This window comes from Thunnus maccoyii, chromosome 12 (assembly GCF_910596095.1).
Source record: "Thunnus maccoyii chromosome 12, fThuMac1.1, whole genome shotgun sequence".
Taxonomy (NCBI): Eukaryota; Metazoa; Chordata; class Actinopteri; order Scombriformes; family Scombridae; genus Thunnus; species Thunnus maccoyii.
In genome coordinates, this window is record NC_056544.1 from 12,898,021 (window position 1) to 12,925,408 (window position 27,388).

The 27,388-nt window shown below is 42.3% G+C and overlaps 1 protein-coding gene across 6 annotated transcripts in view; it reads right to left on the reverse strand.

Moving 5' to 3' along the window:
* Positions 1-6,887: 6,887 nt before the first annotated feature.
* Positions 6,888-27,388, reverse strand: part of LOC121909174 (leucine-rich repeat and immunoglobulin-like domain-containing nogo receptor-interacting protein 3) — a 32,941-nt gene continuing 12,440 nt past the window's right edge. For 2 of the 6 annotated variants that reach the window (XM_042429615.1, XM_042429617.1), the window contains exons 2-4: positions 9,620-10,229; positions 8,288-9,031; positions 6,888-8,094 (exon numbers count right to left, since the gene is read on the reverse strand). In XM_042429615.1, the coding sequence (XP_042285549.1) occupies positions 7,525-8,094; positions 8,288-9,031; positions 9,620-10,174 (1,869 nt within the window). In that variant the 5' untranslated portion in view covers positions 10,175-10,229 and the 3' untranslated portion in view covers positions 6,888-7,524. Of the gene's footprint in view, positions 8,095-8,287; positions 9,032-9,619; positions 10,230-11,153; positions 11,313-11,836; positions 11,909-12,206; positions 12,300-12,403; positions 12,894-14,059; positions 14,386-20,494; positions 20,511-27,388 lie in introns of those variants that run through there. The other 4 variants (XM_042429613.1, XM_042429618.1, XM_042429616.1 and 1 more) reach the window with 4 other exon arrangements.

A 27,388-nucleotide genomic window follows, 5' to 3' on the forward strand; every position in this document is an offset into this window, starting at 1 on the left:
GATCCCTGGAGAAAAGAAGCAGCAGTTAAGTCCTCTGTTACTATACCTACAATATTTACAGTTCAACAGTCATTTTCCTCTGTCAGACATGGCAAGGAGGTCTACAGATTTGATGACATGATATGGCTAATAGATCTAATATGTACAGTTTCTGTTCTTCACATCCAAGGATCCACACATCACGGTGCAAAATATGAATGTTATAATTCAGGTACAGCCAGAGAGGATGAGAGTCCAGATTTGGTAATTACTGTATAACAGTCTCTTTTATGAGCCAGTAATATGCTTTAATGATCGATCATTTCACACCATTCGATCCAACAAGCTGAATAGCTTGTCTTTATATTAGCTCTGCATTTAGTTGGAGCCCTCAGCACCCATTCCTAGGTTTCAGAAGTCAGCAACGGCCGTGTCAAAGAGGAACAAATATGCATTAGCGCAAAAACTAGGACTATTCTATGAAATGTGTTCTGAAACGTTTAACGAGGTCGGTGCCAGGTTGATAGAGAGAGAAGCAGAAAGCGAGAGAAAGAAAGAAAGGGGAGAAAGAGAGAGAAGCGGGGAGAGGGAAAGAGGAGAGAATACCCCAGCCAAATGTTGGAGATAAACTTGATAATTTTTCAATATTATTAGAGTATCAGAGGGCTCCAACAAATACAGACCTATAACACAGCTTCCTCCGTAGAGTAAGAGAGGTGAGAGAGCGTTACATCGTCTTTGACCTGGGCAAAAACAAAAGTCAAAATCTGGCACCATCTCGTTTCTTAAAAGAGAAAAAAAGGAAACATTTTAAAAGCTAATGTGGAAACCTAGGAATGAGTGCCAACCAGGTCTAAGAGCTCTGTACGCCTCCTCCTACTCCAGAGGGATTCTGGGAGTGACAAGGTTCAAGATAGATCAATGAAAGTATGTCATTAATAATCATATCCCCATACAGCATTGATCAGTCCCACCATCCTGCTTGGAATATCAATCGCTTTATCTACAGCTTACACATCTGAGCAGATCTGTGTATGTGGATAGATGCGTGTAAAAGTACAATCATCCCAAGTAAACAAGTGATTCTTTGTAGGATATTCGTGAACGCAGGTGCAGGTGATTATTTGCCCCTGGCTTTAATTGGTACCAGATTCAAAACATTTTAATGGTCTCACTTGCTCTAACTCCGAGTACAGCTTGACTTTACAGCAATTTGTTTCAACCAGTCCCATGGCCAGCGACAATGGCACCCATAGCTCTCCATACAAGTGTAGGTGAGAGTTTGGCAAGACCGATCACTGTATACAAAAGGCATGCATAGATTAAACCTGCTATGACCACAAGAAAGAAAGTTGTTTTTCTCAAGAGAGAAGCCGACCGCTTGCCGATCAGCTCTCAGTCATATACAGAAAAAGAATGATACTGTGAGTTATTATTGTTTGTTATGTTAGCGGTGTGACAGGTGGGGCATCAGAAAGTGTTGTCTAATCTACAAACTGAGTCCCAGCAAACCAGGTCACAACTGTTGCTTTTGATCAGATGGAGACCTCTCCTGATAACTACACTTCACTCTCAGGTGGCTGAGAGGAAACAATGTCCCAGACACCCAGAGCAGAGAGGAGGTCACGCTATGGCCATAAGAAAATCAGTGAAGCACTGACTTATGAAGCTAACAGTCAATTTGCTCTCTTTAGTGTTTTGCTGTATGACACTCAGCTATTGTTTATTATTTTCCCCATACATACAATACTGTATAAGCATCAGCATGTGTTGCTGATGCTCACAGTCACCATCAGGGGGCAGTATTGCCATAGAAAGGGGGGCACTTGGAATTGTTTGGTCAAGGTTAAGATGAAGCAGTTTTATGTCCACTGTGCCAAAAGCAATCCTTCAGCAATGCTCTATTACATGTCCATTTATACCTAAATATCATTTGTATGAATATCTCTTTGTCCAATTAGAGAAAACCATCATATGTAATATATTTCTGCCTGACAGATGTGTAAAAAATCTAAAAAAAACACAACAAAGTCAGCCTCCAGTGTTTGTAAAGCGCCCTGTTCTCCCCGTTCTGAGAGGTCTGTTATGGAAATGGGATTAATAAACCAAGTAATCACCAAATCAGCCAAGCTCTCTTCTTCATCATTCCATTACTGCTCCTCTCAGCTGTGATAATTCAACTCAAGTCTAATCCAATCAAAACAGCTGTTGTAGGATCTGGAGTGGGAGATAGGGAGACCATTGCTGTATTTAAGCCCAGTCTTAAAGGTGACACTAAAATCTTCCTTTCTCAGCCAAAATAGTGAAAGAAGCGCTAAGAGTATTGAGAGAAAAACCTTCTTTCACTGAGAAGTAGAACATAAACAATGTTACAAACCAAAAAATGAATAATTCAGGCTTAGCTGATAATGACGCCATGATTATTGGTGTCTGGGGTTTGTCTTATTTTGGTCTGGGTCTTTGAAGAGTTCCCCGGTGGAAGGTATCCTGATAGTGAGTTTGGTGCTGCTGCTGTAAGTGGGCCGTCAAGACTACGGTACACCAACCCCAGGCAAGGACGAACCAGAGGAGGGAGCAGGGGGATCACTCAGCCTACTTTCTCAAGAATCACAGCAGAGGAGATGAATTGAGCTTGGCTCCACTGGTATCCACAAACACTAAGAGTCTGTCAACCAGACTGAGGCAACGGCTTGGCTTTAAAGCTGTGTGTACTGGCACCTTTTTTCGAGGAGAGCTGCTGAAGAATTGTTTGGCAAAGTGTCAGTTATATCAATTAAAATGTTTAACTTGCTCCAAAAACCTTTGATAATGGACCTCTGAGAGGCAAATGAGCTAGAGGGGACAGATTTATTTCAAAGAGTATTTAGCTCGAAGCAAAAATAAATTTCTCCAGGTTTAAAGGACTTGTGGGGCTTGAATAGATGATAGAAGCACTGATTTTCAACCCTGACCGACATGGAAATGTCCAATGAATGAGATGCTTCCTTGTGAAAATGACTCAGTGTACCACAGTAGGCAGAAAGTGAGTGTAGGCTTGTAGTCATGGTATTACAACAACCCAACCCCCCCTTTCTACATTTGTAAGTAAAAGTGTGACAAGATATCAGCCAAGGAAATACATACAGTCCATGTGTTTTCATATCCAGAGAAAGATCCCAGAGCGGCGCTGTGCAGAGCGGGAAAGTTGGTTTTTCAGGAATGGGGCAGGGTGCGAGATGGGAACCAATGTTTTTTAGGGAACCTGGGTCACCCCTTTCATCTTTTGTCTTCACCGATCCGATCACTGCTCCGTGTCCGATGGCATCACGAGGAGCAACAAATCATAACACGACGACACTGACTCACCAATCACACGGAACACGTGTCTACTACCACACAACCATATTCCAGCCTAATACTGTGAACAGGGACAAGGGTTGGAAATGTTAAGAAAACAGGGGAAAAGAAGGGGGAGCAGGACGGGAAAGAGCGGGAGAAGGAGAAGAAGATAAAATGAAACACACCCTCATCTACGCTTACATTTGTGATTGATGTTTACACAATAACACCATCGACAATCACTACAGACATTCTCACTGTCTTCTAAACCTAGTTTCCATTGAGAAATACCGGGGAATGGAAACACAAAAGGGTCAGCTCAGGGAGAGGAAACGTCCGTGAAGGCAATGTCCTGTTCTCTACCACATGAGAGCCAAAATGGTCGCCGACACCATTAAAGGCAGTTTTAAAAACCAGGCCAATTTGTTCATCTATTCTCATTTGGCTTCATGAATCTTTAAGAGCTGCTCAGTTATTCATCCTGACACAGAAGCCGTGGTTTCATCATCCCTCACAAGGGATAAAAAAAGGAGTTTGCAGGATTATTTTGCAAATGTTTTGAGAATCTGAGATATTCTTTTTACCTGGGGCAAATTATTTCCAAACCATATCACCACCATTAAACAGTGTTTTAGTTGTGCTTTGTACCAGAGTTTCCCAACTTTTGTATGTATTCTTTAGCTCTAAATGCTAATATCAGATTATGCTAACGTAATTGACATAATGTTTTATAGGCTGTGTCTGAAATCACTCCCTATGTACTATATAGTGCACTACATCTACCCTCCGTCCATTTATTTGAGTGTCTGAATACTGAGTGTGTAAATGTATGCACTATGTAGTGCCCTCAAAATTTCCACAATGCAATGAAAAAAGTAAGTGTCCACGGCATGTACACTACTTTCTGCTAACAATTGCACAATCGCCATCCTCCACATTTTGATGATGACATGACGACAAAAAAAAGATTAGTTAGTGTCCGAAATCTTGATTTGCTGCTCGCTACTGAGTTAACTATTTAGTGCCAATTATATTGGGAGTAGTGAACAAGTGAATAAGGGAGTGATTTCGGACACAGCAGTAAAGTAAATTGTGTTATTTTTTGTCAAATGTAATTCACAATTGTTAAACATCTGGCTGAGGTGTGAGTATGTCAACCATATTTCATTACTTCTTTAATCTTAACAGGTCACATTAGCAAGCTAATGTTAGCTGTGTCAGCTACACGTAACAGCCACGTAACAGTTACACCTGGCAGTTAATGGATTAAGTTATTTAGTATCTCTATGGAAGAACTAGTTTGTGTGGTACATCCTGCTTTAATTTAGTGATACAAATCTTCAGTTAGTAAACACTAAAGGACCAGTGTGTAAGATTTGGTGGCATCTAGTGGTGAGGTTGCAGGTTGCAACCAACTGAATACCCCTTCCATCAACCCCTCCCTTTTAAGCGTGTAGGAGAATCTATGGTGGCCGTGAAACTCGCAAAAAATGCGCAAGACCCTCTCTAGAGCCAGTGTTTGATTTGTCCATTCTGGGCTACTGTAGGAACATGGTGGTGCAACATAGTGGGCTCTGTGGAAGAGGACCCGCTACCTATGTAGATATAAAAGGGTCATTCTAAGATAATGAAATTACTACGATAACGATTATTAGTCTCAGGTGATTATACACAATGAAAACATACATATGAATATTATATTCCATTTCTGCCAATAGATCCCCCTAAATCTTACACACTCGTCCTTTACGTTGTCACTGGGCTAAGTTTGAATTTAAGAACAGCTGGTACAACTCGCCCCAGAAGACGTAAAACAATCCAGTATGTAACAAAAAAGTCAAATTTAGATAAAAGTCATCATCTCATGTCTACGATTACCTTATGACACCACTACTGCTTTAGATTTTGGCTCATTTCTTGAACAAGATATTGCTCTGCATTTTTGCTTTTAGTTGGCATGCACACTGAGTTGCGCACAACAAGCAGACACACTCTCTAGTGTTTGGGAACTTTGTTAGGTGTTGAGAACAGAACAGTCCAACACGGAGGACGGGGAGCTTTAAAACGGTAAACAGCCAAAAGGTCACTGAGAACAACAACCGAGGAAATTAAAATGAAGGACAAACAAGAAGCAACAGAACACTTCAACGAAAATTTTTTGTTATTTTTTTTGTGTTGTTTTTAAAACCACAGTACTACTCTCCACTATACGATGCACATGGCGTGGGTAGGGTTAACACGACTTCATTTACATTTGAATCCTCGGTCTCCAGCCAGGGACCCCTCCCAAAGGAGGACCCAGTGGGGGTGTATAGGGGATGGGGGTGAGGAGGGGGGATGCACTGGGCTAGGGGGGCAGAGACATTTGCACACTGACCGTCTCAGAGACAGAGAAAGAGCAGTCAGTATCACACTTTGTGATCGCTGTTGTGAATCAATTGGTATGCTTACTTGGGTGTAATTGTGATTGTTGTTCCTCTCAGTCCAAATCAATCTGATGTGGTTTTCTCCTGTGTGTGTGCGTGTGTGTGTGTGTGAATGTGTGTGTGTTATGGAGTGCAACTATATGCAAGCCCAGCGACAGCAGATGGTCTTGTGATCATCACAACAGCTTGTAAGATGGCAGTGGTAATAATTATTATTATATAACTGAATCATGCACACACTACTGTATAAAAAAACAGTGTTACCAAAAGACAACCTACACTTAGCCTACTATGGCTTTGTTTCTTCACTCAGTTCTCTCTCGGAGAATGAATCTTGGCTTTATGGCTATACACACAGTATTGCTGGAATGTTATCTTGTCACAGAGTTAGTGTGAATGTGTAATCACACTCACTCTGTTGGCTAGTCATTTCACTTTTCCTGAGAAAAGGTGCTATTCATGTGTTGCTGTATGTGCTTTCCACAAATGCTCATTGCCTTCTGCTAGGATGTGTATATGTTTATGTGGAGACCTCTACAGTGTTACCGTGTGTCCTCTGTCTGCCTCTGAGTAGGTCCCAACTCTTCCCGGCTGCTCCCCCCTGGCAGCGCTGGGAAGGTCAGGCATCCACTAACGCAGCAGAGGGCGGGGACAGGGGGCTGGAGGCTGGTGGGTCGTCCCTCTCCTGTTGATGAAAGGCCATGAATGGGAGCTTGTGATGGAGAGGAAGAAGACGCCACATTGACTTCTTTCTTCCTCTCCCTCCCGTTTCATTCAGCAACCCTCCTGTAGCCCAGTCCTACATCCGCCGCTCTCTCTTGTGTTAGTCGCTATGGTTTCCGTGGCAACCCGTGTCCAGTGGGCTTGACTTCCTAACCAAACCCTCCGGTCCACGGGCTGCCACGGCAGCTCTCGGCCAGTGTGCTCGTCCCAAACTCACACAGCTAACGTTGTCGCAAAATCACACAAAGAAGAAAAGGCCAAATCATGTCTCTTTTTCAGAATGATCCAAATCCATCTCTTCTTATTAGATGTTGTTATAATATCATATTCTACATCCATTAGGTTTTTGTTTATTAAGCCTTGACCCTATAGAGCCTCTTCACCATTTAGCTGTGGTCAGAATAGATACATCTGACCCTTAGAAAACATATTCAAACTGTCTTTCAAAACCATTTGTTTTATTCAGTGGTATGAATTTACAACTTAACTCTCTACAAGCATGATCCTTAACAAGGCAGGCTTTAGAAGAGCATAGCTACAAATTCTATAAATGAATGGGAGTGAGGTCTTGCTGTATTACATTTCTTTTAAATTCCTGTACTGCACAGAGACAGTACAGGAATTTAAATGAAAAAGGAAATCATTTTCAATTTCTCATTAATATAACCAAGAGACAGGACTGCCCATATTCCACAGCTCAGTAATCATGCTAATTTACAACTTAACACCTATAATTCTTCACTCTATTATTTGTATCAGGCATGAATGACAAGTAGATCTTTCAAATCTATCAGAATTGTTTTTCCTTACAGTATACATGTTTTTAACCACATGCTGAATAAAACCACTGAGAGGCAGAAAGATCAGGGTCATTTTGTTTTCATTCACAGATCAAACCAAATCGAGACATGGCTCCAGTTTTGATGTGGTCATTCAATTTTGAATAGAGCCATGAACAGCAACTATTATTGCTCTTTCAAACTTCTTTGCGAGTCAGTGGCTGTGTGTGTTTGCGTGTGTCAAACACGTTTTTGGGACGTGTTCATGCCTCCCCCGAGGGACCCCTGGCTGCGTTGTTTCATATCATCTTCATGTTGAACTTCCTGGTCCCTCCCGAGGCGCCTCCAGTGGCGGGCTCGGACTTCCGGAAAGAGTACTCCACTGTGAAGTTGTTCTTGCGTTGGCCGCGTCCTCGGCTCCACACGAACAACAGCAGGAAACAGAAGAGGACCACCCCCAGGAAGGTGATGCAACCCATCGCTGTGGAGACCAAGATGGTGGTCAGGTCCAAGGTGAACTTGAGGAAAACACGCGTGCTGTTCAGATTTGTGTCGTTGAAGAACTCGCCGCTGTACAGCGAGCGGTTGAGAAAGAAGGCTGAGGCAGCGTCTAGCGGCTGGCCACGGACTGTGAGCGTAGCGAAGTAGGTGTCATTGCCTCCGGCGTTACTGGCAATGCAGATGTATGTTCCGCTGTCAGTAAGCTGGGCGTAGCGGATCTCCAGGGTGCCACTAGGGAGAACAGTAATGCGCCCTGAACTCTTAGCAGTGATCCGTCTGCGCTGTGGGGAAATCCAGACAATAGCAGGTGCAGGTTCTCCTTCAGCACGACAGAGGAAACTCACTGGCTGGCCCTCACGAGCGATCACCTGCGGTAAGATGGAGGAAAGGAGTGTGTGGACTAATAAATGCAGGAGTCAGAAAACATAGCAGAACATATACACAACCCAATCTGGCAATATTTCAGAATATTTTTGTGCTTGTGGAAGCGATTAGCATAAACAATGAGTATTTACTTATTATTTGCTAAGTATTGAACCTAAATGTAATCATCTTCATTACCTGCTGGAGCTTACGGTTGCGTATCTTAGGTTTCTGGCATGTAAAGTGATCGAAGAGTGCAGAATCGGTGAAGGTGCTCAGGCTGACCCCTTGCACCTCCACCGGCCCCGCACACACCGGCACTCTGCCGTCAAAGTTGAGGGTCTTGCGTCTTTGCAGGATCCACAACAGACGGCAGTCACACATCAGGGGGTTTCCATCCACTCTGAGGGTCTCCAGACTGTTGACAGAGTGGAAGGAGCCCTCTTCCAAAGTCTGCAGGTCGTTGGAGGAGAAGTTGAGGACCCGGATCTGTCGGAGGCCTCCAAGGGCATGGGGCTCCACTGTCATCAACCCTGTGCTTACCATGATGAGCTCCTTCAGCCTCAGCAGGTCTCTGAAGGCCCAGGGCTCGAGTGTGGTGATGGGATTGTAGGAGAGGTTGAGGTGTGTGAGGTGCACCATGTTCTTGAAGGAAGCAGAGGGGACAGAGGTGATGTTGGTGTTGGTGATGGAGAGCCAGTGGAGATCCAGGCCCTGGAAACTAAGAGGGGAGATGTACTCCAGGTATGGCCAGTGATCGATATCCAGACCCCGCAGGTTGGAGAGCTTGCGGAAGTTCTGATCCTCCAGGGCGGAGATGCTGAGGTGACGGAGACGAAGGGTGACCAGGCTGCGGAGATAGGACAGCGTCTGGCCAGAAATGGATGTCAGGTTGCAGCGCTCTATTGTGAGATCTTCCAGCCCCAGCAACCCTGAGAATGCCTGGGAATCAGGAAGACAGAGGACTCTTTAATTTTACACAGACAAAAATGCATAAAGGTTATTTGATCTTAATATAAACAAACAGAAGAAAGAGGTGAAAGATGAAAGAAAAGAAGAGAGAAGTTATTGGGGAACTGTGTACTGATGCCAAAAACAAAAAGGGAATATACATTTATCAAATTCTTAATTCGTATCATCTTAAGTATCATAAGAGCATTTATATAATTATTGGACAATTATTAATTATGACAATATTGGACAACATGACAATATATAGGACAATATTTTGATTCTGTTAAGTAATTTTATGATATATACATTTTAATAGAAGAACATATTTTTCCACATATAATCTACAGTCTCTCAGGACTTTAAATAATAAGAAATCTGTGTTTAATGATATTATTATAGCATTATTACCTCAGTAGACATTAATGCCAAGTAGTGCAAAATATATACCACAGAAAATATTTCATTAATATGATGTGAGGGTGATTTCCAAGAAAGACTTTTAAAAATAAATCAGTAACTTTTCTTTCATTAATTAGTGAGGCAGTCATGATGCTAATAAGATGCTGGAGAACTTACCTTGTGGGATATATAAACTAGGTCGTTATCTCCCACCTCCAGACGTTTCAGACTCTTTAGATCCTGGAAGGTGTAGTCCAGTAAAATCACCATCTTGTTCTCACTCAGGTCCAGGCTGGTCAGATTGCCCAGCTTGGCGAAGGCCCCCATGGGCACTAACTTCAGCTGGTTCCCTCTCAACTTAAGCACTTTAAGACTCTGGAGGGTGGCAAAGGCATTGGGCTCTAATGTTGCGATGAGGTTCTCACTGAGGTCCACTTCTTCCAACCGTGGGTACGGTGCCAGGTCACCTGCTTGCACCCAGCGGAGGCGGTTCTTGCTTAGGTCTAGGAGTTGTGTCTCTGTGGGAATGCCCTCTGGGATGTTGGTGAGCCGCCTCCGCTGGCACGACACTGACCTCAGCTGAGCCGAGCACTCGCACCGTGGCGGGCAGGCTTGGCTACTTCCAGGCAGTGTCAAAGTTACAATGGCGACCAGAGAAGCAGCCAGGACCCACCGCCACATCCTCGGCCATGGCACTAAGGCACGCCCACCAGGACCAGGAGAGCCAGTCATGGCCCTGCTCCTCTGACTCCTCGCCTGTCACAGGCAGGGTCACTGCACCATACACCTGCAGGATGAGATAGAGGGAAGACAGGGAGAGGAGAAAAAATATTAGTAGTTTGAATTAAGACATGGTACTCTTGAGAGAGAGAGAAAGAGGTTGTGAAAAAGAAAGATGGAGCCTATCATGTATCATCTGCAGGCTCATAAAAATTATATCTACCCTGCTGTAAATTATCTATGCGTCCTGTGGTTTAAGTCATATAGCACTGAAAGCTGGAAAGATTTGAGACATATCATGACACAGCTTTAAAGTACAACTGACGAGATCCCATCAGGAACATGGATCCGTTTAAGATATTTAAGATAATTTGTCTTTTCACTAATTCATCTATAGTCTCAGTTGGAGAACTGGGACACAGGGTGCCATGTGAGAGAGCCTCTTGCTACAGCTGAATTCATGCATGTTGCATCTCCCCTGCTCTCCTTGCAGCACAGAGACTCTCTGCTCCATTTTGACAAACACAATGAATTTATTATCACAGCTCCTCAACAATCACGTTAGACTTGGAAGTCTCGCATGCCATGCCATGGCGAAATAGATGTTTGAATCACTGTGTACTTAAGTCATATTATGTGTTTGATCAGGTATGTGTCAATGCATGTATGCGTGGGATGTGGCATTTTGCTGGGTATGAATTAAAAATCATTTTAGTCCTCCTTGTACAGAGATGAGATGAATCACTCCTGCTTTAACATTTCTTCAGGCAACCTGTCATCTCTCCCACACACTGTTTTCAACTCGGAGACAGTCAAAGAGCACCTGGCATTAGAGATCTGGAACACAACTCAGTGTCCAACCAGCCAGCAGGAAGTGATAGGACTGCTTGAGGAAAATGCTGCTAAACGAGGGAGTGTGGAAAGAGGAAAGTTTGCTTTCTCAGTAAAAAAAAAAACGCTCAGCAGAAACCCCAGATGATAAACTCTTTACTGTTTGCTTGGTTGTTTGTTTTTCGGATGAAGCGGAAATAGAAGAGAATATATCATCATCACCAGGGAGTATCATGTTAAAATGCACTCTGATATTGGCAGTGGAGGGAGGCAGAGCCAAACAGATTAATAATATATGAGCTGGTTTGTGCTTAATGGGCAGCGTTCAGAGGGCGAGTCACTGAGTAAAAAAAAAGCCAAAAGTCACCAGTGTCTCTTTGCTGCGGGCCTCGCCTCAGTCTCTTTGTAGCAAGTTGGATTTAGAAAACAGCCTCTTGAATGCCTAATCATATCTGACTGTTTCAGTGCGTCGGCATCAATGGGATCAAACAGGATGAAATGAGATTTAAGCTAAATTTAAATGATGGCAGACATAAATTCTTTGCACACACACACACATTCTCACTCACAATCACATACAAAAACTGCAGTAAACCCCCCCCCAGAGATTGTGTCTCATCTCCTATGCCTCAGGGTGGATAAGTCCCACAATTTTAGACAGGCTTGGAAAACACTGTTTACAGATCCTGTATCTGAAGGATCTGGTTGAAATCTGGCACAATTTTTTCTTCTTGCTGTGAGACAAAATGCAGGCACAGCGAGGCGGCTGTGCAGACTGCCGCACAAACTGACCCAGTTCTCAGCAACGACTCAGCCTCGCACTGTCAACCAGCAGCAACTCACCATGACCACAACAACAGAGCAGCAAACCTCAACGTCTCTGTGGAATAGAGCCCAGGAGAGGAACAGAGAGATCTGAAAAACAAACACGCGTATACAGATGTTCTGAAATAACGAGCTATTTATATGACGTAATCAAACAAAATTAGTGTCTGTGTCCCTGTACTCCCTGGCTGATTTTTTTGATGGTGGCGTGATGATATTTCCTTCCTTCCTTGCACCTTTTTCTCCACCAAATGTTTCAAATTTTTATATTCTGAGTGTATGTAGAGTCTCTGTGTGTCAGTGCACATCTGCCTGGCTCTTAGGCAGTGTGATGGATGCAACCTGTCTCCAACACCCCCCACCCCCCACCCCATGAGAGTCATCCTACGGGTCGGTGGCAGAGTCGCAGCATGAATCAGTGAGCTGACATCGTTGAGGCAGATAAGGTCCTCACTGCTTGACTCAAGGACAGGCGGGGATCCTTAAAAAACACACACACACACACACACGCACACACACCTCATCAAACACATGGACCCAGAGGAGTCTACACATCATCCAGTGAACAGGCGGATAAATACACACCTTTTCTCTCACTCCCCTGCCAAATACTGAGGATAGTTTTTCTACTATTGTTGCAGCAGGTGGTTTTTATCGCCACCGGGTCCTGTCCTCTCCTGTGGATCTGATTGCTTCCATATTCTGCTTCAAAATTAAAGACCACAGGGTCAGTCTTACAGCTTGTTCCGGCACCTGGACAGCCGACATAAGGCAGTGGTGAATCTTGCAGCCATCCAGACAGCGAGGAAGGCAGATTCTGCCACAGGCCAGCTGTCCAGGGAGGAAAAAGGAGAATAATGGGAGGAAAATCAGCCCAGAAGCTAAAAATAACTAACTTTCACATAGCTGACCTAATGGACAGATGTTGGGGAACAACATCCCTGACCAATCACATGTACATGATCAGCCTGCGGAGGCGTGACACTGATGACCACGGCCAGATGTCTAAAAACTAAGGTTGTTTCACCTGATTTATACAGTCTGGTTAGTCTGATTAAAGATGCCATGTTCCCAAGAAAAGATACCAGTGGAGAAAAAATAAGGTTGTGGTCATTGTCTGGTGTGTATTTGTGTGTTTGTGTGATAGTGTGTCTGACTGTAAATAGGTCATCCATGTTGACTGGTAGCCTTTATAAGCCTTTATATTTGGCCAGCAGAGCGTGGATCTCCTCAACCCTATCCTGCCTTCTTAAGCTTTGTCTGGCTTTTACTCTCTCTCTCTCTCCCTCTATCTCACTCTCACACACACGCACATACACACACACACACTCACACACTCAATGAAAACCTCTCAGAGAGACACAATTTAGCATCAGTGGTGTCGGAGCAGTCAAGCAGTCAGCAGGTTATTAGAGAAAGCTTTTACATTTTATTGTTGCAAACAAACCGGGGTGCAAACTTGACATGTTCCTACTTTTCAGAGGAAAGCTGACAGTTTGTACTTTCCATTGCTAAGTAGCTATGAGTCCAATATTAAATCTGTGCTTAGTCACTCCATTTTAAGTCCAAGTCAAGTGTGGAATACAGCTTAGCTGCTCTGTGGTGCGGCTGCACTGACGGGGGGAGAGATGGAGAATGTGAACAGTCGGGAGGGAAGATGAGTGTGGTAAATTTGTTCAAAGTAGAGATTTATGATTTCACTAAAGTCTGGAAATTCTCAGTGTGGCCATATTCATTTACAGGAAATATCCACTAATCCAAGTCAACATAAAAGTTTAGTTTGTCTGATTTGTCAGATCAAATTGCTCCTCATCGATGTTCAAGACTCAAAAGGATTCACAATGCCCACATTGTAATCTAGTAAAAATCAAAAACAAAACAACGCCCGAACTTAATGTTAACAAAGGAAAACCACCATCACAACATAATTAGGAGAAAAAAAAATGCCCTGGGAAGAGGCTCACAGAGAAGGTTCTCCACAGTGACAAGGCGTACAACGCCTTGAGTGGGAACAGAAAGATAAAGTATGATGGAAAGAATAAATAGAACATGAACACTGAGTCAGCATTCAGAAAGTTTGGGTTGCTTTTCTTGACACTGACGACTGTCTGACCATAAACCACAGTGTTCACAAAAGAGAACAGAACTCTTTTTCAAGCTGATATCAGTTCAGTGGGCTGCAGTGTGTGATGTAAAGGACACTGCAGTTGTTTAGAGTTTGCAAAGAGTGATGATACTCACGACGGTGCTCGGTGTCATTCTATCTTACAGTAGCTGCATCGTCTTCCTCTAAGAACTCTGAGTCACTGAGGCAGCAAGTGAGCTGACTGAGACTGACATGCTGCCTGGTTTGACCTTTGGCTGATTGGAGCCAAAAACACAAACCTTTGACTTGACTGGTACAGTGGTGTTTCGTTGGACAGCTGACTGCAATATACATGACTTAAACATTAATTTAACAAAGTAAACAAGATGTTTAGTCTCATATGAAGCCTTCAAAAGATACATTCTGACTTTGGGGTGAGATAATTCAACTTGTTTTCAGTGCAGTTTAGTCTGTTTCAGGAATTTTATAGAAACAAGCATCAGTATTTTTATTTGCCATGCTAGCATTATGGCGGATGGTACTGTCTGTATGTTAGTCATTCCGGTGGTCCACCACTTTGGTTCACACTAAAATATTTCAACAACTATTGGATGAATTGGCATGATATTTGGGACAGACATTCATGGTTCCCAGAGGCTGTATTGTCTGATCCCCTGACTTTTCTTCTAGCATCAATGTGAAATTAAGATTTGTGGTTTTAAGTAAAATGTCTTGACAACTACTGAATGGATTGTCATGGAATATGGTGCATCTTCCCCTCAGGGTAATGCAAGACTGACCAATGGCATAAAAAAAGGGAGGGTCGAAAGCTTTAAAGGCTTTATACAAATGAGGGCCAAATTTGCCAGGAAATGATGCAGTGAAACTGACAAAGTGGTTTGGTGGTGGACCAGGAAGCTATAGGAAGATAACCAAATTCCATTTATACGACCCTTCCCTACTGAATTACAAGGACAACTACAAAAGAAATGCAGCTTGGCACAAAGTAGCGCAAACTGTTGGAGAAAGTGGTGGGTAGTTTATTTACACAGTGCTTGCTAAGAGATGCTAACAGGCTAAAAACGTAAAGTAACTGTGACATAAATATCTCCACATCCTTGTGTCGATACACCCGTAGCGACAAGTGAGAAGTGGCAGAGTCGATGTTGAGCATTTTGTTCGCTTCCAATGGGTCTTCACCTTTAGTCTTCTTAAATAAAACAGATTGCTGAACAATTATCCACACAATTATACTTTTACATTTCAATGAAGTTTTTGTAGTTGGCAGAAATAATAGTTTTAGGACTCAAACCACGACTAATTAGTATGATTGAGATTTTTCTGCAGTAAGTAGTTCTGTGCACAAATGCGCACAAGGTCACACACTCGCTGTATGCATGTACACCCAGTAAATGGGTTACTGAGCTGAGGATGCGGTAACATATCCACACTGTCAGTTTCAATCCTCTCTTTGGCTCCTGACGATATGAGTCTGCAGTACAGCAAGAGGCTTGCAGCGCACACACATACACACACACACATATATACACACACCCCTAAACAAACACACACTTCATCATCCTTTGGGGAAGCATCACCCCTCTGCTGATGACTGTCACCTCGTACAGGGGATGATGTTTCATGAGAGTCTTTCTGACTCACTCGGCATCTTACTGTACTTTTTCCCCTCTAACCGGGTGATCCCCAAAATACTTCACAGATCTCAGATGATTTCTCAGAGCCGGTATATGTTTGCATCATTCCTGAGAAGCACAGCAAAGTGAAACAAAAATACTGAGAGTTTAGTTAGCAAAAATTGTCACGAACTAAGAAAGTCAAACCCCAGCCTCAGTTCTCTAACTGTATCAAAGTCAGCCAAAATCACATTAAAACTGAACATCAGCGAGGGAAACACAGTGCATCAAGAACAATGCCTGACAGTCACAGAGGAACAACAACACAACAAACAAAGCTAAAGCTAGCTAAGACAAAACCCCAGAAGACATGAAATGAAAAAAAAAATCTATGTGCTGCTTGTTCATTAAGAGAGAGAGATTCTCTTGCTGCCCTCAAATGACATCTTCAACAAACACCACACCCAGAAAACACTTTACTTTCATTGTGCTTAAAATAATTTTAATGTTAGAATAACTTTTAGTTGAATAATGCTCCAACACACACACACACACACACATGCATTCATCATAAATGTCCCTGCATTCAGACAAGAGCTGTCTGGGTTGGTGTGTGGGCAGGAGGTAGACAACTCTAAGTGGATTAGAAGGGAGATGAGCCCAAAAGGTCGATTCATGCATGTGCGTGTGTGTGTGTGTGTGTGTCATGTTCTCACTTTGAACTTCACCAACACTGAGACCTCAGTGAGGGGTGCCAGGCACAGCAGGGAGTCTGACTAGCAAATCCCATGACACTGATAGCTTTAGTCTGTATCAGTTTCACTCAGTTCACCAGCAGTTACTCAAAGTGATTAGTCACGAGCTCCTATTCCATAAAACATAGTACTGATCTGGTAAATCAATCAGTCAACCATTCAATCATTCAATCTATCTATCTATCTATGAAAATAACATGTTGTGTTTGTATGTTTCTGTTTTCATTGCAGTAAAGTATTTGAAACATTCAGTTCATTCACAGACGGTCATGACTTGAATATTAACATGAACACTGTATAAGTAGTGTGTTCTGAGTGGAGCATCCTGTACTGTACATACTGTATAAACACACCACACAGGGTGGAAGATTGAAGCTGTATTGTACTGGTGGGTGTGGGTGATGCATAGATTATCTCGCAATTTAAATATCCCCGAGCACTATAAAATAAAGATCATTCAGAACAGCTCAAACAGGCCTAAATAATCTCTTTCATACACACACACACACACACACACACGTACATTATGAGCTCCACCTTTTTCGCTTTCTTCAAAGGAAAAAATCATCAGACCAAATAATAAATCAATCAGTGCAAGACTGACAACATTTGATCTACAAAGGATCAAATTCATTTCTGTTACCCTGTAAAGTGACAGTTCACCTTAATCTTAATATTATGTACAGTCTGTGTCTTCTGCTTTTACTATGCATGTAGATGTACAGCTAGTAAAACACACTTCTAATAAAGGTAGCAGGTTGCCATTGAGGTTTTTACTGGAAGCAATGGTGAAACTGTGAAAATGGTATTGGACAACAAATAATGGTGATGGTGAAACTGGATTCACAAAAGTATAAACTAGCAGTCAAATTAGTTACATTTTTTCATAACAGGAAGAAATAAAGCATCATTTGTAAAAATCAACATTAGGTCCTCATAGCACTGCACACTTACTCAAGTAAACATACACATAGAGCTCACAAGACTAAAAGTAAAGAGTAAAATACTTAACATCCCAACAGGTTGTGGGGACAGATCAGACAAAATGGTGGATGTGACGATGTCAGTTAAGCTGCAGCAGCTATAGAGTTGTGAAGTGAAAGGGGCCGCTGTTTCCAGAAGAGTTTTTCCCCACTCTGTATTCCCATTTAAAAATTTTCTTTAAACAACATTGTCAATATTACTTAGAAACTCAGGACTCTCCTGGATGATGTAATGATCCTATAGGTTTATACTACGACTACTAGCTTCAATTATTTCAGCTTCATTTCTGAGAAATAATGTTTTGTCTGTGATTTTGGCATGGTGGATTGCTAAGAGTACTACAATACACATGAGCCCCGGCCACTGTTGCTGTGGTGAAGAAGCCATGGGCGCGAATCAGAGCGTAATGAATTCAAAATTCTTTGTCGCTAAAGTTGTAAACATCAGCCAGAGTTGCTGAATGAATTCAAAAGTGACCCAGAAATTAACAGTAAACTGATTCACTTTCTTTTCTTGATATTGTTATCCTGAACATCTGCCCGCCATTAAAGGTGAATTTTAAAGTCGGTGATTGGCTCTTTTTGCTGAAATGCACCTTGGGAATCGTAGTAAACTTCTACCCCTAAATTTATATGTACACAGTCTTGTACCTTTGACTTTTTACCGAAGAACCAGATATTTTCTAACACAGTTGTTCATCTTTTCGTACTGATGATTTAACGGGGAGAGTTTTGTGCCAATCCATGCTGTAGAAGAGCTCAAACTGTGAGTTATGTTCACTATTGGAAAAAAGAATGGTATCCTTTCTTCCAGAATGTTCTCTATGGGAAAAAAGAATGGGATCTTTACTTCTGGAACCAGGGCAAGTCAGGGTTGCTACTAGCAACAGAATGTTCAATTGAAACCAACAGACAGCTGCTGCTGCAGGTAAATAACACCTTACATGTGCGCTGAGAAATATATTAAATTAGCTGGCGATAGATTATAAAATCCATAGCTGCAAAGTCAACACTTGTGTCTGGAAGACAACAAACTTCCCCAGAGCAGAGAATCGATTATGAGACACAGGATTTAACTTTCTCATTGGTTTCAAATATGTCTGTACAGTAGAGTAGTGCTACTCTTGTTTTTCAGTCAATGTCTGGTTTATAAGTGGATTTCAAGATCTAGCTCTTCTAGATGGTAGATGTTGCATCAAGTGTGTCACTGAGAACATGCATATTGAGAAAGATGCAATATTTTCACTTCACTTCTTTGATGTCTTGTGTTACTTTGTTCCTTGCTTGATTGCGCTCCCACTCAATACTGGCTTTGTTATTTTCCTCTCTGTTATAATGAGCACCAGTGCTGTGCAGTCCAGATCATGAAATCCATGACAAACATCAATGAAATGTGTGTGTGTGTGTGTGTGTGTGTGTGTGTGTGTGTGAGTGTGTGAGTGAGAGAGAGTGTGTGGGCATGTTTCAGTCCTCTGAAGTGATTGTATCTGTACATCAACTTTTTTCTGCTGTAATTATTTTTTCTGTGCTCACTGCAAACGAGACCAGCAAGAAAAACTCTTTTGAATGCTTCGTTAAACCATCCACCTGTCGAAAAAAAGGAGCATCTATTCTTTTATGGTCAATCCTATCTACTCATTCATATTTCTGTAATAACTGGTGATTTTAAAAAACATAAATTAGCCGAAAGTATTTTAAAAAGATTTTCAGAGCTTTCATAGTATCAGTTATTTAACGTTTATGTGAAATCATCTTTGCACCTCAAATAGATTGAAGTGGAATCCTACATATACACACAGTCTCTTTCCGTCTCTCTTCCCCATTCTGTCTTTGTTTCGTCTTTCTCTTTTGAGGTGTAATCTGACAGCTGCAGAGAGTCCCTGTGTTTGACAACCCTGATAAATATACACTGTGGGACAGTGGGATTAAAGGTGCAGAGTGTAGAATTTAGTGGCAGAAATGTTTTAATTAGTGTATAATCCCATGAAAATAAGAATCACTGTGTTTTTGTTACGTTAGATTGAGCCTTTTATATCTACATAGGGAGCGGGTCCTCTTCCATGGAGCCCGCCATGTTTCTACAGTAGTCCGAAATGGACAAACCAAACACTGGCTGTAGAGAGGACCTTTCGTGTCTTTCGTGAGTTTCGCGGCCACCGTAGGCTCTCCTACACGCTTGGAAGGGGAGGGGGAGGGAAGGGCTATTCAGTTGGTTGCAATCTGCAAACTAGATGCCACTAAATCTTACACACTGGTAGTTTAAAGGGAAAAACAACAAAAAACACAACACTGCAGCATCCAGCGAATCACTTCAAATACTGTTTGTTCTCTTCAAAAGTAGAACAAACATCTATGAATTTATCTATGACTTTGTTTCGTCCCATCTGTTGCCTCTTTATGACAATCTCACATTAAAGACCCTTAAAGGGGACATAACTTTTAGCTTTTAGTGATTTTCTGTCATCTGTCTGTTATAATGTTGGATGTCTATGTTGAACATAGTAAAAGTTCCAAAACTTGAGATGAACGTCTGTAAAATATTGCATAAAAACACTCCATTTGCTGTTACCTTGCTCATTCATGCATGGCCACAAATGGGCATCCGTGCTGTAGCCTTTGTTGCTAATATAAATATAGACCTGGAAATGTGCATGATACGTGCCCTTTAAGGGAAAAACACACACTGACATGAATTGACCAAGAGATTATTAGAGTATAAAAGTACACTAATTTAAACCAATCAACTGTTATTTATCCAGTGATCCGTTGGTACACACGTCATACACAAATGAGCATATGCAACATGCATGAAGAAACATGCATATACAATGGCACTACTCCTCAAATGTGTAAATCTACTAAATTAACTATTAATTTCCTTCTCATCCCTTAAATCTAAGTACTCATGTCTGTTTTTCCTCACATGATACATGTCTTTTTGTTGGAAAATGTGATTTAAATGATTGTCCTAACATTCTAATATACTAACATAAAACATGAGAAAATATTGTCATCATCCTCTTGTTTATGTTATTGCAAACCCCTTGGGATGAACATTCAAGCCAACAGTATATTCTCACTGGCTGAAACCAAAAAAATATTTAATATTTACAGTGGACACTGGGTCTGAAGGGGTTAATGGTTACTCTTACTGGTGATCTAAACTCATCAAGAATGTAATATTTTAAATCCAAAGAGCATTTTCAGTCAGTACTCACAGTGAACATGGATCCTTTAGTTTTACTCAAAGGCCTGGCACATTTAATTAGCTGTAGCTATTCTGATGATTCTCACACCCTGCAGTGTTTTGACCTGTTTTTCTCTGGCTCAAACCTGAGCACATGGCTACACATACTGAAAGCACGCACACACACATATGCAGACAGGCAGGCAGGCAGGCAGGCGGATATATATAGTGTAGTAAACAAACAACAGAGGGCAGCCCAGGAACACAGCTTATTAGATAGGTAACCTTGCCTGCAACCATATGGTCTCTTCTCAGGTGTTATGTCTTTAGGTTTTCAGTTGAGTCTCTCACTGCAAATCTCACTCACTATTTCTACCATGTGATGTCACAATTTTCTCTCAGCTCTTAAGAAAGTCATGTGATCTAAAGGTTCAGGGGTCAGGTGTTATCATAAATCTGCAGCACAGTATTCATTTCGGCTTGGTTGGCAGACATTAGTGGCATGCCAAGGCTAAAAGGGGAGCAGATTGGTTTACATCCCATCAAAAGTCACCCACACATTATCACTAAACTTAGGTCTGTTTCAACTCATATACTCACATATTCACTTATGTCACAGGCAGCTCTGACTCACACGTACACACTCACAGCTTACAAACACATACACCTTAGACAAGCTTTCTAAACGGGCTGCCAAATCCTCAAGAGCAAAGAATCAGAATCACAAAAACTTTATTGTCCATCGCAAGGCGATAGAAATTTGTCTTTGATGTGGTTCACAAGTAAGTTAAGTACAAGAATGTTTCCCTAACAGAGACTTTCCTCACCCACACATTGTAACCTAATTCATCTGCATTCAGCAGGGATAGCAGTGTCACTACAAGTGTGGTCCTGTTATCCAGAATGAGTATTCGCCTCATTAGCGAGCAGGTTGGAGCTGCTACAGAGCCCATTTCTTCATGCTGAAAGATGTACAAAATCACCTTTTTCTTCTCAGTTCAGCTCTGAGCAGAATCACTGTGATGTGTTGAAATGGTATGTGTGCCGGTCTGTGTGATACGGTACAACATGCGCACCATAATATTTTCGGGAATGATGAAGAGCTCGTTCTGCGGATCAGAGGTTTGGCCACACGCCAGCTGGTAGGCAGATAGAAGACTTACAAGTCATTAAGTCTGGTACGTGCACGACTGAAGCTACACAAAGCTGCGCAAATTGTGCCTGTGTGTGCACGCGCATAAGCCTGTGTTTACATGGCTTTTTATAAATGTTTTGTGGGAAAGCATTTAGTGTGCCAATTGTTTATCCTGGGGTGTAATTAACTAGCAAGTGCAGAGATTATCACACTATTAGCAAGAGAAAGAGTTAATAATAGCAGGGAGATAAAATCAAAGAACTTTATTTAATCAAACTTGACCTGTCTCAGGGAGAAAAAAGAAACTTTCACACGTGCAGACACCAATCATTTTGAGTGACACAAAGTATGACAAGTGACTGAACAGCCTTGAATTAGTGTTGCCCTTTGGGGATCTGTGGCCTTATTACCGGCATGGATTGAAATGACTCATTAATTATCTCACACATGCTCCCAAAAAGCTTGGTCACCACAATGAGCTTTATATGACCGTATTTCCTCATGCTTGTAAAATACACATAGAATATCTTCTTCTTACATGTCAGTGTGGTATTTTGTGGGTAGATGAGGTTTGTTATTGTTGCATAAGAGGACAAACCTCTCCTTCATGCAAACAGGAGGTCGCTGTCATCACTGTTCTGATTACTGGGCTCAAGACGGGATATGAAGGCAGTTCATTTCTGGTGTCATTTCCTTTCTAAAGGCTAATGAGTTTCCAGATAACAAAATGGTGGGGCAATCCCAAGGGTTGGTCATTGGGAAGTTAAATCACGTCTTCTTCTCAGTGGCAAACTGAGCAGCCACAGATTGTGATGATAGCTGAGCGATTTCTGCGAAGAAAAACATTTCCCTGGAGACGTCTCACCTGAAAGGCAACAGCCCCTGTTTCACCCTGTACAGCTCAGCGTTTGTGTGTGTGTATGCGTGCATGTTTGTGAGTATGTATGAGGTGTGGGAGTGTGTTTTCATATCCCTTTGGTATAGGAAGAAAAGAAATTAATTCAATTCTTCAGCTCGTTAGATAGGTGAAAGCCAAACGGGGAATTTAAAACCAAGACAGCCCGCGCCTCCTCGATATACCACCATGAATAAGAAGGAAGAAGTGTGATGAAAAGAAATTGAAGGGGAAGATTGAAATAGATAAATGTAGAGCTGCATAATATGACCACAATGTGAGGGATGGATAGATTTGAGTATCAGGGGAGGGATGATGGACATGGAGGACAGGAAAGAAGTGAGCGTGATGGATGAAACAGGAGGAAAAGAGCAGGAGGGGGGGCCCCTTTGTTTCACTCTGTCACTAATGATGGAGGAAGGTCAAAGCTATTCCACAGTTGAGAGAATCTAATGATGCAAATTAGGCTTGATGCTCAGTCAGATGCCACAGGAGAGGCCGAGCAATCCTGATGTTTCTCGATAACACACAGCGGCATTGTCTGATGCCTACAGCAAAACTCAAGACCCCAGCTGAGCCAAAATTTTGTATTTTCAATCCTCTGTTTATAGCACAGGGTGTCAAAACCTAAAATGGGCTCAGTGGCATTTTACAGAGTGAAAAGGCCACATCTGTCCACAGAAGAAAGGAGGAAAACTTGTGTGATTTGCACAGCTGATCGCAGCCTGGTTGATTGGTACGTGGTGCAAATATATAACTGGCTTTGTGGCAAGTAAACAGCGAGAAAAGAAATGAGTTGGAGGGAGAAAGAAGGGGGAGGGGAGGCGTGTGACAGCTTTCCTTCCCTGGTCTTTGAAGAGCGGCATGGAGCCGGATTCACATGGGGAGAATTTACGATGAATATGTACATAGCTTTGACCTGAATGCATAAAATGATTGCAAATGTATACTTAGACTGTACAGGAGTCTCTCTATTTAAAAAATGCATCTTGCCTAAAAATGCATAAATGCAAAATGTGGAAAATGCAAGTAGTTGACATTAAATTAGCCCCCTAGAAGATAAAAACGACCTTTCGCTCTCAGTTGAGCTGTTGTAAATAAACACTACATCCAAGGAGGATATTCATGTACACTGGAAATGTGCAGTATAGGTACAAGGAAGGGGAAAGCATTGCATATGCATACATGGCAGGGATGTAGATGGCAGAGTAATAGCACTGCTCCATGGATAATAGTGACCCTGTTAGCCTGACAGCTTATTGGCTGCCTGTTTCTCTGATTCCGCCAGCAGAACCAATAGGAGCTGTCGCTACCGTTTCAGATGTGGGGATGAAGGGGCAGAAAAAGGGGGGAGAGGAAGACAGAGAAATAGAGGTGAAGGCAGAAAAAACGGATGACGTGGGGAGGGGAGAGAAATGGAGAGTGACAAGGATGGAGATGTGGAAGAAAAGAAAGCAGGGGATGTGGAGGAGAGAGCTGAATCCTTTGTACTGAGGAAACAAAGACGACAATCCCTGAGCACTGATAATACCGTTCAGCCTGTGGTTGTACAACACCAACAGAGTATGTGTGTGTGTACGTGATGTGCAGCTTTGTGTGTGTGTGTGTAGTAAAAATATGGTGCTTCACAGAACATTAGGTGATGATCACACTTCCTGGATCCTCTTCTCACCAGAGATCCTAGAGGAGGATATACCATGCAGACTCCTCCCCCGCCCCCCGCTTTCTCTCTCTCACACACACAAACACAGGTATGTATACACACATATGACTGTGAAGGCTTTGTAAACACTGCAGAGCAAGGTGGTGAAAAGAAACAGATCGCTAAGAGGAGGAGGTGGTGGAGGAGGAGGAGGAGGAAGAGAGGGATCACAAGGGAGGAAGTTTCTGGAAAGGTCATAAAGGCAGCTGAACAAATAAGGGATGTTGGAGGAGTGAGGAGAAGGTAAACTGATGAAAAAACACAAGTAGGTAAGAAGAGGCGAATAAAACGGAGGATGAGCCAGAGGTAGGAAGAGCTCTGTGCGATAAACGGGTTGCTGAGTTTGAAAGAGTTCAGGGTTGGTTTGTTGACTGACAGCTGGTGATGTTATCAAAACCATCTGGACTTACAGCACTGACAGCTCCTATAGCCAGTCCATGTCTGCTCCTACATGCAAGGACTCACATACAGACACAGACACACACACACACACACACACACACACACATGCACACACACAGACACTGACATTGACGGTAAATTCCAGTTTCATACAATCTGGGTCTTTTTTTTCTAGCTTTGGCTATCACTCCTACCTTTTGTAACGATGTACTAATACAAGTGAATTGCTGAGATCTGAGATCTGGTGACATCGCTACAAACAAGTCCAATGGGGCAAGAAACAATCGTACCAGTTTTGAACAAAGCCAAAGGTTAGCCAAGCTTTTGGGAGGAGAAAACAAAGCTGAAAAGTAAAAATTTTACCCAAATTTTCCATTGTAAACAGTAATCAGTTTTTGTTGTTTGGGAAAGACAAATGTGAGAACTGACAAAAATCTTGCCACAAGTTCCTTTACTAGATACTCTGGAGCTTTTGATCGTATCACATGACCCTTCCTAGGCAGTAGATGTTCAGATTTCTATTTTTCTAATTTCTCATCCATATTGGCTTAAAAATTGAGATTGAAATTTGTTCTTGATCTTGGAAACAAGATATGAAAGGCTACAAGGTCAGTAATAAACTGGAAGATTGTGTGATATGACCATAAGCTTCAGAACAGTTACTAATGCACCTTGTGGTGAGATTGCATTGTCAATTACTTTTTACTTTTTACTACAATTTTTCAAGAATGAACTTTCAGTCTTAAATGCAAAAATATTTATGTGCTGCAGAGTAAAAATCTTTTTGTTGAGAATGTGTTGGATGGTGAATGTTTGCCCTCATCCCTGAAGTAGCTTTTTGTTTGTATGTGTTTTATCAGTAATGAACTGAAGTGAGGTGACGCCGCTGGAGACAAATTGAACTCACCACGGCTCAGGTGAGGCCTGCATCTGATGGCACTTATTATATGTTGCAGGCTGGAGGTAGCTAGAATAGCCTTGAGGCTTGCTGTGTATTTCTACAGACGCAAAATAAAATCTGCTACTGCCCGTGCTGTGACTTCCCTTTAGATAAATGGTTGGCTTGCTCACAACCTGTCCTCATTGTAGCTATGCTGCCGTTTATCCAGATATTTTAATTAAATATATTATTAAAGGTAATAGAAATACTGGCCAAAACTGTAAAAATAAAACCCAAATGGCAATAAATGAATTTTCCTCTAAAGAACACACTATCATAGGAGGTGATGTAGCTGGAACCCTGATCACGTTACTGATAACTGATGGTGACATTTATCCTCTGGTACATCCTCTGCTCTAAAGGAATTGGCTATGGCTGCAGGAATGTCATTATCCAGCGCAAAAACTGGATAAGAGAAACCCTTTGCTACTGATTCATCGAATGATTTTTCTCCTAAAAAGAAGCTATAAAGTGAACGATGGCAGACGAGCTTCCCTGAGAGAATATTAGAGCAGTAAGGGTCCTTGAGCTCCTAAAGGAAGCTGTGGGGCTCTGGCACTGAAGACACACAGCGATGATGGGAGTTCTCCCCAGGGAGCATCCGGTTAAAATTCAAGGACTCTCTCCATCTCTTATTTTCGCTCCCTCTAATGCTCATCCTGCTCTCTCTCTCCCTCTTAGCGAGGTCACGGCTGAAAAGTTTCAATGATGCCCCAGGAGGAGGCCTGGGAATAATCATCCAAGTGTGCATCTACATCTATATGTGTGTATCCGAGCGCATGATTGACCTTATGTGCACATTGTGCTTGTGTGTCTGTGTTTTCGTCCATGTGAAGATCATGTATGTACGTGTACGTGGTTGGTTGACCGCCCAGTGGCCTCTGTTGCATCCTCACAGGGTTATCAGATCCCTGCCGGTTGGTAACTGCACCATTTTGCATCCCAAACAGGCTGTCTGATGTAAAGCAATAAGCATTTTAGCCTCTCCTCTGTGATTTCCTCTTCGTAAAGTGTCATAAAAGACAAACTGAGAGCCTGTGGAACTCATTTCAGGGCATTCAATAACTGTCATTCAACATCTAAAACACCAAACATCGAATGCGAGTCAAACAGAGTGAGATGGCAAGAGCTCCGTAATGAGATCAATGGCTGTCTTTGAGGGAGAAAGCTGGGGAAATAAACTGTCTGTTGCATGTTATGCCATCAAAGCTATTCAACAGAAATCTGCAAAACAGCATCCATAATCACCACTTACATACTGACAAACAACCTCAGGGATTGGTACTGGAACCTATCAACAAACAGACAGACAAGAAAAGACAGCAGATGATGCATGGATGAATGCAAACACAACCCAACCATAGATACAAAGAAACAAGCAGACAAAGAACAAGGCTGACTTTATCCACCACCAATCCCATCCTATCTGCTTAGTATGCAGTCCTTTCCCAAGGACAGAGAAGACAGAGAAGAATCTGCTCTATCTCCATGTGATAGCGAGTGAACTAGTGGGAGAAATGAGAGAGCATGAACAGACGGAGAAGAAAGAGTGAGTGCTGCAGGAAAGGCGCTGACAGCCCGCCGCTCGAAAATAGCCTGAATTGTGCGGCTCCAAAGTAATTCCCTTTTTCTCCCTGATCCTAATTTCAACCACAGTGGCTGAATTATTCATTCTAGACCAATGACATGCTGGGAAGGGGACAAAGAGTCATTGCTCTATTTTGATTCACATAATAAATTCATGACTCAATGTTTAAAAGGAAGGAGAAATGAGAGGGAGGGAAGGGGGAGACAGTTGAGGGCTCAGGTCAGGTTGTGAGTGCTAGAAAGTATACAGCAGGAAGGAGCAGA